This window comes from Azolla caroliniana, unplaced genomic scaffold, assembly GCF_043228905.1.
Source record: "Azolla caroliniana isolate FFs.n. ecotype wild unplaced genomic scaffold, voAzoCaro1.0.p SCAF_234, whole genome shotgun sequence".
NCBI classification, from domain to species: domain Eukaryota; kingdom Viridiplantae; phylum Streptophyta; class Polypodiopsida; order Salviniales; family Salviniaceae; genus Azolla; species Azolla caroliniana.
Genome location: NW_028230669.1, coordinates 21946 through 34941, shown reverse-complemented (window position 1 = coordinate 34941; position 12996 = coordinate 21946). Strand labels below are relative to the sequence as shown.

General features: G+C 40.6%; 2 protein-coding genes across 2 annotated transcripts; one reads left to right on the top strand and one right to left on the bottom strand.

The window, feature by feature from the left end:
- Nucleotides 1-3400: 3400 nt before the first annotated feature.
- On the bottom strand, nt 3401-8745 carry LOC147848755 (uncharacterized). Its single transcript, XM_087338160.1, has 7 exons — nt 8313-8745; nt 7743-7890; nt 6947-7141; nt 6678-6806; nt 4459-4628; nt 4231-4361; nt 3401-3732 (listed from the first exon to the last, which is right to left on the bottom strand). The coding sequence occupies exons 1-7, from the start codon at nt 8575-8577 to the stop codon at nt 3652-3654; spliced, it is 1119 nt and encodes a 372-aa protein (XP_087194286.1). The 5' UTR covers nt 8578-8745; the 3' UTR covers nt 3401-3651.
- Nucleotides 8746-11085: 2340 nt separating this feature from the next.
- Nucleotides 11086-11958, top strand: LOC147848754 (uncharacterized). Its single transcript, XM_087338161.1, has one exon. The coding sequence runs from the start codon at nt 11179-11181 to the stop codon at nt 11872-11874; it is 696 nt and encodes a 231-aa protein (XP_087194287.1). The 5' UTR covers nt 11086-11178; the 3' UTR covers nt 11875-11958.
- Nucleotides 11959-12996: the final 1038 nt, after the last annotated feature.

Below are 12996 nucleotides of genomic sequence, written 5' to 3'. Positions count from 1 at the left end.
CCGATTGCGATGTCCGATGCGTCGACAAAAACATGGAACGGCTTATTCCAGTCAGGTGGTTGTGCCACGAGAACTCTGGACAACATTTTCTTGAGACAGTCATATGCATCCTGTTCCACACTTGTCCACTGAAAAGGAACTTTGTGTACTGTTGTATGTAAGAGAATGGCGATATCCACAAGATATCTTATCATTCTGTTGTGCCATCTAATCTGACCTAAAAACCAACTAAGAGCTTTAGCATTTGTGGGTGCTGGTGCTTCCAGTATGGCTTTAACCTTGTCGGGCTCCACTGCAATTCCTTCTTGACTGACAATATGGCCTAATAATGTGCCAATAGTGACCCCGAATGCACATTTTTCCAGATTTAAACTAAGCCGACCTGTCCGACATTTCTCCAAACATAGTCGTAAATGCTCAAAATGCTCATTTTTCCGACTATAAACCGCAAAATCATCCAAAAAGACTTGCATAAATGCAAGAATATAATCCCCAAATATTTCCTGTATTACTCTTTGGAATGTTGCCGAAGCGGTCTTCAAGCCAAACATCATTACTACCACTACAAACACTCCCCCTTCTGTAACAAAAGTTGTCTTTTCTTGATCTTCCGGATTCATCCGAACCTTATTATAACCACTAAAACCATCTAGGAAACTATAAACTTCATGGCCAGCTACCGCATCCAATATACTATCCGTAAATGGTAATGGGAACACATCCGTAACGGTCACCGCATTCAATTTTCGGTAGTCGACACATACCCGAATCTTGCCATTCTTTTTCGCAACTACTACGATTGGGCTTAACCATGTCGATTTTTTCACCGGACGAATAAACCCTACTTTCAAAAGTTTATCTATTTCTTCCTTTACTTTAATAGCATAATTAGGATTTAATCGGTACCTGCGATGTTGAACTGGCTTTGCATCCTTATGCAAGTTGATCTGATGTTGACAGAAAGCTGGGTCAAGTCCCTTCATATCTTCAAAAGACCATGCAAAGACATCCTTATATTGCTTTAATAATGTCGTTAACCGTTGTTTGTCAGCTTCTATCATATCTTTAGCAATGAGTATTGTTTTCAACTCATTGTCCTTTTCTTCTTCTACCAAATTTATTTCCTCCAGTGTTGAAGCTTGAACTCGTTGGGACACCTTCATCTCTCTGTCGGTAGCTTCTTGCTAGAGTCGTATTTCCTTCATTGTTTGCTCATCTATTGACGATTCCTCCTGGGAATCCACATATGGTGTCAAGGCTTGTAAAATATCCACTTCGAACAAAGGAATGATTTTCGGATTATCATCAAAATACTGATTTTCTTCGACCTCGTCTAATCCTTCCATCATATTGACGGACTCAGCATGCACTGGCAAACATTGTTTGCTTATCGCAACCTTGTTCTGTGTAGACACTTGGATTTTCGTTTTGCCTTTTCTAAATGTCAATTGATTCTGATTCCAATTCTGCTTGATGTTAGCGGTCTTTAACCATGGCTGGCCCAATAGCAAGGGATATGCACCAGGAGCTTCCAAATGAAGTATTACTGCCGATATTAGAAAACTATGACCGCTCGACACCACCTCCAATTGTCGGAGTAAGCCAATTGGTTGTACCATACTGGTATCTGCCATTCTTAGCCAAAATGGGCAAGCTTCCCATTTAGTAATATCCAACCTATCACATGTGGTTTTATTAATGACATTTACTCTTGAGCCACCATCGACAATCGCATTTTCAATTTCCTGACCATGAATTATCACTTTAATCGATGGATTCTGCTCATCCATGATTGAAGGGTTGGTGCTCGGCTGACTATAGTGTACCGATACTTGTTCTGGCCCTTTTTGGGCAATCAATGTCGCCACCTTTTCGGTAAATCTAGGAACCAACTTAAGTAATCCTGTCAGTGGTAGTGATACTTGGCAATCTACCAAGATTTTCCAAGTTTCCTCTTGTTCTAGTACAGTCGTAGCTCTTGGTAATTCGGTAGCTTGGTTAATTTCATTGTCTTGGAGCATCCGGTTTACATTATTTTGGTTTGCTTCCTCCACCCATTCCTTGGCTGCTTTACGGACTGCTTCCTGAATCTCCCACTCAGATTGTTTACTTTTGCTTCTAGTGGTTACTTGTTGTATTTCCGGTATAACCATATTAACCCTCAATCCTTTTCCTTTAGCAAGACACTGATTAGCATAATGACCAGTTTGACAGCAAATATAGCAAGTAGGAACAAATGCTCCACTTCCCTCGCCTTGCACAAACTTACCAGTCCCATCATTTTGCACAAATTGTTGACCATCATTCCCATTGGAATTCGGCGATTGCTGAAACTGTCGTGAGCCTTCCAGCTTGTAGAATTTTTTATTTTTATACCGGTTCTGCTTAAATCGTCCTTCATTTTGCTGTTGCTAATTCATATTCGGTACTACCGAGAATTCTTGATTTTGTTGAAAATCTTGATTGTGCTGAAAATTATTTTGTTGAAAGGCCTGATTATTTTGTTGAAAAGCTGGATTCTGTAGAAAATTATTTTGCTGAAAGGCTTGATTTTGTTGAAAATTATGTTGTTTTTGTGGAAAACTATTCTGTTGGTACCCGTTATTGAATGAATTCTGGTTATTGTGGTACCCATTTTCCGAAAAAAATTGTTTTACCGAAGCCATCGTTTTATTGGGCAAGTTATACTCACATTGCTCGACCGAATGAAGTTTAGAATGACATATTGTGCAGTGCGTTCGTAGACTACATTCAATCGCCAAATAACCAGTATTTAAACAAGTAGTACACTAAATTGCTTGTCAAAATTGCAACTCCTCCATCGTTGGCAGTGTACGATTTAGTGCTGACATATCCATACTCCGTACATTTATCAACTGTTGGCCCATAGCGATTGCCTTATCAATCACTTGCTCAATATTCTGATTCCGGAAATCGAACACCTTCAGTGTTGTTCGTAATGGTTCACGAATTGCTTCAAGGAATACATCCTTCAATTCATTGTTTGAAATAGGCCTAGAAATTTGATGTTGTAAATTCTAAAAACGGATCACGAATTAAGACACAGTTTCCTGTTGCTCCTAATACAACGCATAAAATTGGGCTATCAAATCCTTTTGAGGTATCTAACAATGAAATAACTGCAAAATTTTGTTGGTCAATTGTTCGAATGTTTCCAACCCACGGAGACCATTTTGCGCAAACCAATTAGCGGAATAACCAAGATCTTACTTAATCTTTATGCTATACCCAAGATCTTAATCTTGGAAATGTGTATCTTACATGAATGTATTTATGTTTAAGAACATGTATCACTTGGTATATACTACAATCACGTGATCCCATGTTATTTTTGCATACACAACCCATTCACATGCTCTTTTCTTCTAGTGGAACATAGTAGAGTTTAAGGCCTTCAAAGCATCATAATTATTTGTTCATGATTAAATATGTTAGTAAAAATAATAAATTGAATGGAGCACCTTGCTTTCTAGATTACAATGTATAAAATGGTAGTGAAGATCAATCAGATGGATGGTCGGTTCCTTATTAGCCAGTAACTTTGTATGTCTGATGAGTGTGAAGAAGATATTGACATGAACACAAAACCCAGTCAAACAAGACTTTGATGGATGTAATCAGGGATTGATTTCATTGCAATCCAGCAGAGTCTTTTATCTTACTGCAATAATTAGTCCATGCAAGCATTGCTGCTCCCAATGCAGGTTCCACCTGTACATCATTTATGTAGATTATGTTTACAAATAAACCAATTAAAAGGACAGATTAACTCTAAAGTAAAGCTCAGACATTGTTCTTGCTGGTTCTTGTTTTTACCTCACCACAATCTCTTCCATTTATTTATTTTATTGTCACCAATATCTGAATCCTCAATCATTTTCCATCAAAAAATTTGATTTGATTTAGCAAATATTTTAATTACATCAATATGTTTCGATCGATAAATATATGAATTCTAATTTCAAATGTTCACCTGATAGTAGAGGCAAAATTGAAACATTAATGGATCCTTATTTTAATAATCATTGGTCCAAGGTTATTCAACTTTCAAAAGACATGGTTCCTACTTCATTTTTGCAACATTGAAGGGTTATTTATACTGTTTTCACATGTAAACAATCAACAAGATAAGAACGTTCTTAACAATACGATCCCCAAGACAACAGCTCTCAAGTTCACATTCATCTATGCTAGACAAAGTGGCAGTACCTTCGGCTGAATAGGTTGTACTCCTGGAAAATCTTGCATGATGCGACATATAAGCTCTGTATAAATGTCCCATTCATTATCCACCTCCAAAACACCACCAACTATAACCAATGGAAAGGTTTTTCTATCATCTAGAGAAAACCAAAACAAGCATGTAAAAGGGAAGAAAATAATAAATAATGCATTATGTTTTTAGATCAAATGAAAGAGTTATTGAAGTCATCTTACCTTCCCCTGCAAGGTTGAGCCTCTTGACAACAGCTTTTACACTTGTAGCAAGCCCCTCTACAGCAAGCTTCAGCACCTTTTGAGCTTCTACATCACCAGCAGCAGCACATGCCTTCACAGTAGGGACTACAGAAGCAATCCGGGCCCAAGAAGTATCTTTATAAACCCACCTACCATAATTGGACCCAATAATGGCTTAATTTACAGTTAAGTTCAATTTACAGACCCACTACTTTGTCATCCAAAAATGTGCATGCATGAAGGTTTGACGAATATTCATGTTTACATTTGTCATTATGCTATATTAGCTGAATGTGAACGATGGACAGTATTCTTCAAGATTAAAAAGATATACCCCTATTGTCCCCTGAATCATTTTAACATTAAAGTAAAGTAGCCCAGAGATTCTATACATTACACAATAATGCACATCGCTTATATACATATAATGGTCTCTCAATAGTACCAAGAAGTTTTGGATTCTGTTTAGAATATAAGGAAACATTACGACAAACACTAAATTGGTAACGACAAATACATAGATATATTTTCACTAACTAAAATATGTGTAACATTTGGTACATGTAGTGTTTGTCCATGTATTATGCTTTCCCAGATACTTGTGTAAGTACCTATTGCATGGTTTCAATAAGGTACTGTCCCTAGATTGAAATGGAATGGCATATTTGCATTTCAAAACGATAATAAAACTACGAGTGAAAGAAATTATTATTATTATTATTTCTTGGGAATAAAGGACCATTGTGCCTTTTATTAGTTGACAGTAAAGTGTGTACACACCACCCTTAACACACGATATATATATAGATATATATATAAACCTAAAGGGACCCAAAGAAGAAAGATTGGATCTCTACATCTCTGCCTCTGCTTCTGCCTCTACAGTTGTCTGTCAGTGTGTGGTCTAGCGGTGACTTGATCTGCTCTCAGGCCCTATTAAAATCGCATTAGAGCAGGTTACAATCAGTGCGATATGTCACATTTTCAAAGCAGGTGATAGTCAGCATGACAAGTCACGTCTTCAGCAAAGGTGACAGTCAGCACAACAGGTCACATTTTCAGCGCAAGCGATACATCAACATGACAGGTCACATTTTCAGAGCAGGCAACAGTTAGCACAGGTCAGTGCAGGCAAGAAATGGGCAATGTGCTGCATTTCATCATGTTTTGCCAGCATGGGTTCTTTGCAAGCAAGTCTATGCACTAACAAAAGTTCGCAGGGTTTGGGTCTGCATTTGCTATTTTGCTGACATTTTCCTTTGGCTAAAAATTACGGGTGGCAGCAATAATAGCAGTCATCTCATGAACATCATGAAGCAAGATTGATTCTGAAGGGATACAAACAGGAATATGGAGTTGCTTTTGATGAGATTTTCTCTTTTGTAGTCATAATGGCTACACTGAGAACCAGGTTTAGGCTTGTCTGCAGCCGAAGATACGGAGCTCATAGAGGTGGATATAAAAACTGCCTTTTTACACGCTGATCTGCATGAAGACATGTATATGCAGCAGCCTGAAGGAATTGATGTTCCATTGTCTCCATATGCGAAACTCTTGTCTCCATGTGCAAAACTCAGTGCAGAAGACTGCCTTACATCTGATGAGAAAAAGGTTGAAATGGCCAAGATTCCATATGCTTCGGCTGTTGGCAGTTTGATGTATGCTAGGGTTGCTGCATGTTCTGACATTGCTTTTGCTGTAGGAGTGGTTAGCAGGTACATGAACCCTGGAGAAAAGCATTGGAAAGCAGTGGAAGGTATTATGAGATACCTCAAAGGCACAAAGACTTTGTGCACCTGCTTTGGAAAGCAGAAGGCCTCTGTCATTGGTTTTCCGGATGCCAACTATGCTGGTCATGCAGACAGCAGAAAGTTCACTTTTGGGTATGTGTTTACCTTCACAAGAGGAGCAGTCGCTTGGATCAAGGCTACAAGACTGTGTTGCATTGTCTACTACAAAGAAAGCATGTGTGACTGCCACTGAGGCATGCAAGGAGGCAACGGAACTCTTAGGACACTTTATTTAGTTAAGAGCATTACATAGAGTAAACACATGAATAAAATCTATGTGAGTTACAATGTCATTTAGCTTCATAAATGAGATAATAAATAAATAAGGCTGCTTTCATAAACGTGAACAGTAAGTTATTTTCATAATAGCAAGAAAAAATTATAGAAATAAAGCATTTGAAACCATACCTAACTATGTCTTCTGGGGAGGTCAGTCCAAGTCTATTGAGTATTGCATTTACAAGATTTGTTGGGGGGCCTCGACCATCATGAGCATGCATCACAGAAATCAAAGCTTGTTGTCCTATGAAATAACCACTGTAATGCCACCAGCAATAAGGACATCCAATTATTAATGAACTTGTTGAAACCAACAGGTAATATGGACAAACGAGATTTACGGTCCAGGAAATCATTGAATTTGGAAAAAATAAAGTCTGGTTGCCAAATCCAATCACCTGCCTTGATCTCCAAGGAGTGCCCCAACCCCTGCTGCTCGAGCTTCTTGTCCAGCCTCGGACACACCAAAGGCAATCGAACCTGTACCAGCAATAAGCACACAGCCACCATATAGCCTCCCAAGGGTGCCACTAGCCAATGCTGTCACAGAATCATTGTGCACTACAAGCATTACACCTTCTGCAAAAATTTCCCTGAACATTCCAACTGGAGTTAGATGCGTGGATCATCTCAGAATACAATGGGAAGGAAAATTATGTAAGTCGACGGGTCTTTCTTCATATATAAAATGAAGCGTTTCTTCTTATGTGGGTTAAAATGTCCCCTTCAAGAGTCAATCAAACACCAATTATAACCCCAGGTGTGAATTCAAACTTGAATCTTCGAACACAACCAAACATAAATATTACGAACTAGACCTATATTATTGCAAGTCAAACATGTTGAGGTTGCCTGAATGAGTATATCTTGTGCCCATCGCAACTTGCATGTTGTTTGGTTGTCCTATTTTCAACCAAAACCCAAGTGTTTACCATAGTGAAGCCCTCGTTTCAATAATATCATTGTTTTGGCTTCCCGAGATCTACATAGATATTCCTATCCAACTATTTAAAGTTTCCTGTTACATCCCAAAGAAGTCTGGAACTTCCGGAGATGAGTTATCAAAACAATCTACAATTATCAAGCTAAGAAATTATTATAATTAGCAAAAAAAATATAAGCTTGTCCAGCAGATATACTGTAACATAATTCCAGAAGAAATTACAATGCACATTGGTTTTAAAGAGAACTAACCGAAGCCATTGCAATATAAGTTGTTGATCAGCTGGGCAATCCACCCCAGACATTCCTAGGCAGACAGCCCTCACGACAGAACGATGCCGGTGTGCTTTCATCAAAGCCTCAGCAAGCACCTTCTCGACAGCCAATCTGGCAGCAGCATCTGATTTAGAGGAGTAAAATTTTATGGTTCGTGAAATACTGCGTATGCAAATGGATAACTATTGCAAACTAATAAGAAAAAACATAAATGGTTTTGTTTGAGGGTGCTCCATTATTCGAGTTTTAACCAAGGTTGAACATAATATGGGACTTTTGGGAACATTATTCTTGCATTCAAAATGAGTTTAGGATGTGACGCAGAGATAAGGTATAATGGTAGATGCACATCTATTACACATTAAGGCCGATGGCATTAGTAGCAATCAAGATGTATTTTTGGAGGTGAAAATACAATCCAGCGTTTTGTTTTTACATTGTTTTCCCGCCAATCCAATGTCTACTTTCCCCGAAACGAATTCAAACATATTTTCAACTTACAAACTAAGCATCATATTTTTTGTTTCCAGGCAATGAATGGCAAACCTCCGACGCTATTATGGTTGGATCCACTCGTTTCTGCACGCGAGAGGATGGAAGGAGGTTCGTGGAAGGTACCATGGCCATGGCTTGGCACAGCTATGCAGACACAGATGGTAGAAGTTGCCCCTCCATCAACGCCCAGGATCACTCCATCATCATCACTCACTCTGGAAACGTCACCATCACCATCACCATCATCACAGCTATCTGAGGTGAAGGTGCCTATCTCCTGTTCGTAATCCCATAGCTCCGCACGGCAGATATCCATCCTGTCAGTCTGCTGCTCTGACTTTCTCTGATGCCAGAAAACACAGATATATCGTGGATAATAGAGGGCCCCTGGAAGAAGGATCGAGAAAGGAGGAAGGCACCCTAGGCCAACACATGAACACACATTCTTCTCTCATCTACAAGGTCTGCAGCCAGGATTCTTCTTCCTTCCTGAGTTCCTGAGTTCTTTCTTTCTTCCCCATGTATGTATGTATATGTATGTATGTATGTATGTATGTATGTATGTATGTATGTATATGTATGTATGTATGTATGTATGTATGTATGTATGTATGTATATATGTATATGTATGTATGTATATGTATGTATGTATGTATGTATGTATGTATGTATGTATGTATGTATGTATGTATGTATGTATGTGAGGAACGAACCAAAACATCATACATACATAAATGCCCCCTGCCCTCAGCACTTGACACCAAATGATAATGAGGCCTTCCTTCTTGGTGAGGGAATCGCGACCACGGACGGTGTAGGGCACGTGCGATTTGCACCACCAGATCTTTATCTAAAAGAGCATCTAAGTTTCTAATAGCCCGACGACTCTCCCCCATCATCTCTCTCTCTCTCTCTCTCTCTCTCTCTCTCTCTCTCTCTCTCTCTCTCTCTCTCTCTCTCTCTCTCTCTGCGATTGTCCCTCTCTCAATTCTCTCTCTCTCTCTCTCTCTCTCTCTCTCTCTAACGGCTCTTCAGCTCTGCGATTGTCCCTCTCTCAATTCTCTCTCTCTCTCTCTCTCTCTCTCTCTAACGGCTCTTTCTGCCGTTGTCGCCGCCGTCTACTGCCGTCGCCGCCGACGTCGTCGTTTTCTGCCGCTGACGCCTACAGACTGCCGCCGTCGTCTGCAACTGCTGTCTGCTGCCGCCGTCGTCTGCAACTGCTGTCTGCGGCCGTCATCGTCTGCAACCGCTGTCAGCCGCCGTCTGCTGCCGCTGCCGACTGTCGCCGTCCGCCGTCGTCTGACGTTTAACGTTTGCCGCCGTCGCCGTCGTCTGACGTCTAACGTTTGCCGCCGTCGCCGCCGTCGTCGGTTCTTGGCCATCGTCGTCACCCGTCGCTGTTGTGGATAATCGGTGCCCTTGTCGCCGTCGTTGTTGTCATCGTTGTCGACCGTCGCTATCACCTACACCTCTTACGGCGTCGTGACGAGAGAGTACAAATGTGCTTCTACACTTGTACCTAGCGCGCAAGACATCGATGCTCGGCTAAGTTTTTTCTGCCCTTTTTGACTTTTTCTTTCGTTTATTCTTTGAATTACAACATGACTTCTCGACGAAACCATAAGGAAACACACGACGAAATGATAAGTAAGGAAGAATTTTTAGATGTCCTTAACCGGTTAGTAAAATTTGAAAAATGGGCGAAAGAAATTGAAGCTGAAAAACAAAAAGATAAGGAAGACAAAGAACTACTTTTTGAGGTTTTTTCAAGATTGGAAGTACTCTTGGCTGTTAAGGGTTATTCAAATGATAAGACATACCGGTTGTTTGAGGTGGATGAAACAAATCAATTGTCTCAGTCCGGGGAAATGGTGATAGATTACCCCTATGCCATTGAGCACAAGATAAGGATAATTGGATATGCCGATCGTAAATGGTATATTGATCCAATGATAGAGGAAATAAGGACACATTGGAAGCTGTGGGTGTTAGCAAAAAGACCGGTATTCAGATTAGATTGGGACCCAATTGACTATCATTGGACAGATCCTTACACGGGTAACAAGTTCAATTTCTTCCAATATTCTGTACAGTTGGGAAGACATGTACTTTCAGATACACGTGATGTGGTACCAGTTGCATCTCAATATTGGAATCAACAAGGTATTACTCCCCAATTCCTTGCAAAATTCTGGGCTATCTTATGGGCAAGAAAACAGCAACACAAAATATTACATGTACAGTGGTTAATTGTACACAAGGCGTTGCCGGTTGGCACATGGTTGCATAGGATGGGAGTGTCTTCATGTTGTACTCGATGTCATTTACAAACGGAAACTCAAAAACATTGTTTATGGGAATGCATTGATTCTCAACAGATATGGCAACGGCTCCTTAGAATTTTCGCTAATTATTTTCCCCCGTTGGTTCTCACTTGGGGCATGGTCGTTTGGACATCACTTGCCCGTGATGTGTTCCATTATGGCATCGAATCTATGGACCATGGGTTTTACACTAAAAATGGAAGTGTTCGTACATTACCACTGCTGTCATTACAGTTTTCAGGAGTAAGGAAGGAAGTTCAGCCAATATGGGAGATATTGAGTAGTACCACTGTCTATCACATTTGGAAAGCTCGGTGTTCTCTCGTTTTCCATAATCTGAAAACACCACCTGCTGAAGTGATTTCAAATATTTGGTTAGAGATAGTTCATGCTTTGAAGGGTCAATGGGATGGTTTAGTGGGAGATTCTGATGCTAAAATTGCTCAACGGCATGAGTTTCTTATTATCTGGACAGCTACTCCATTTGTGACATCCAGGTACACTACTCCTTATTGGCATTTTCAGCCACCGAAATGGTTGTTTCCCCCGCCGATTACATAGAGGTTTAAAATCTTGTAATTTGTTTATACTAATGACAGGATATCTTCTTAAAAAAAAAAAAAAAAAAAAAAAAAAAAAAGAACTACTTTTTGCGGAAATAGCGAAACTTAAGGTAGACAATGTGAACCTCCGAAAACAAGTTAAGGACCTCGAGATATCTAGGGAAGATGGTGAAATATCTTCCCTAGAGGATATTAAGGACGAGATAAAAAAGGTTAAAGAAGAGGTTAAAAGTGATATGGAATTAGCTAAAACTGGGTGGGTTGATGTAGTAAAACGTAATATTAAAAAAGAACTAAAGGATGAAAACATTGTAAACACTACCCTCGAGGAAGAAAAAATGCGTCAAGCTCGACGCCTAAATGTACGAGTTACTGGGCTCAAGGAAGGGGCATCTCCGGATGAAGATGCACAAACATTAGGGAAAATGTTAGGGTACGAAGCCCTACCAATCACTAAAACCTGGAGGGTAGGGCGTGACACAACTAGGAAAAGAGCTTTAGTCCTTCAGTTTAAGGACTCAGAATCTAGAATCGCCTTTTTCAAAAAGAGACCAATTCTTCGAGGCTTGGGCGGGGAGCCTATCTACCTCGATGAAGACTTGACCAAGATGCAAATTGAGCATCGTAAAACTTGTATGCCGCGAGTCATACAAGCTCGTAAAGAGGGGCATCGTGCTTTCTACCGGGACGGACGTGTCATAATAAATGATCGTGCCGCCAATTGACGGCGTGTGGCCCATGTGACAGATAATAAACTTAGGATCACTTTATGGAACTGTAACGGCGCACTTTGGACACATCCTGGCCGTCTAGAGGAGATTGTGAAAGTATCTGATATACTTTTTGCAGTAGAAACACATCAAAGCCCAAATCGAGGACTGCCACGAGTTGACGGTTTTCGTTGGGAATCTGTCTTTAGGCAAACCTCACGTCGACACACTACTACTAGAGGGTCTGGGGGGGTTGCGATATTATTTCGGAAAGAGATAAATAATAGGATAGAAATACTAAAGTCAGACCCAGAAGCCCGTTTTATGTGGGTGAAAGTCCTCACTAGTAAGGATCAGGTGATATTTATCGCAGTTTGTTACTTCCCCCCGAAAGGGTCCCGCTACAATATGGCTGGAGAGGCGAGTATAGTTGATGAAGGAACGCCACATGGGCCTTCTCCATACGAACCTTTGTCGGATGACATAATCCGATATTCTTCTCAAGGGGAAGTCTTCCTGGTAGGAGATTTCAATGCGAGAACCCAGTCCCGACAATGCACAATATTTCAGATGGATAGAAACCTAGAAATGGTGAATGTCGACCCTTTAGCCTTAGGCATAACACGTACATCGAAGGATCAAGGTGCGGATGCCACAAGCTTTGGTCATCATCTGCTTGAACTTGGAAGCCGACACCAGATGATCATATATAATGGCTTAGCCAAGTGGCCGGGCTCGGAAGAGCTCACATGTTTCCCACATGGAGGAGGGGAAAGCACCGTTGATTATCTAATAGGACGCCCTGAAGCTACCCACATGGTTAGCTCCTTCCGGGTGGCCCCATGCCCCATTGGGGCAGACCATACCTTCCTATACTTTGAGCTAAAAAGTGACACCTCCCACACCACCAACTCTAGTAAACCAACCCATCACACTATAATACATTTCACGCATGAGCTCGCGGACATCTACTCTCGACATGTTCAAGCCCATCTTTCCTCGTTTGATTCTTCCTTGCCTTTAGAGAACCTCACTACAGAACTCACACACATCCTTCACTCAGCCGCCACTAGTAGCTTCCCATACACGAAAGACTCCAATCATAGTAGAATAGGGTCTATGCCACAAAACAAGTGG

What these genes read in the sequence shown, in the direction of transcription:
- LOC147848755 (XM_087338160.1), bottom strand. Translation starts at nt 8,577, where the DNA reads ATGGATATCTGCCGTGCGGAGCTATGGGATTACGAACAGGAGATAGGC. An exon ending in CTCCTTGGAGATCAAGGCAG is followed by an intron (nt 6,807 to 6,946) that starts GTGATTGGATTT and finishes GTGGCATTACAG; the next exon opens with TGGTTATTTCATAGGACAAC. An exon ending in TCCCCAGAAGACATAGTTAG is followed by an intron (nt 4,629 to 6,677) that starts GTATGGTTTCAA and finishes CAATTATGGTAG; the next exon opens with GTGGGTTTATAAAGATACTT.
- LOC147848754 (XM_087338161.1), top strand. Translation starts at nt 11,179, where the DNA reads ATGACAGGATATCTTCTTAAAAAAAAAAAAAAAAAAAAAAAAAAAAAA.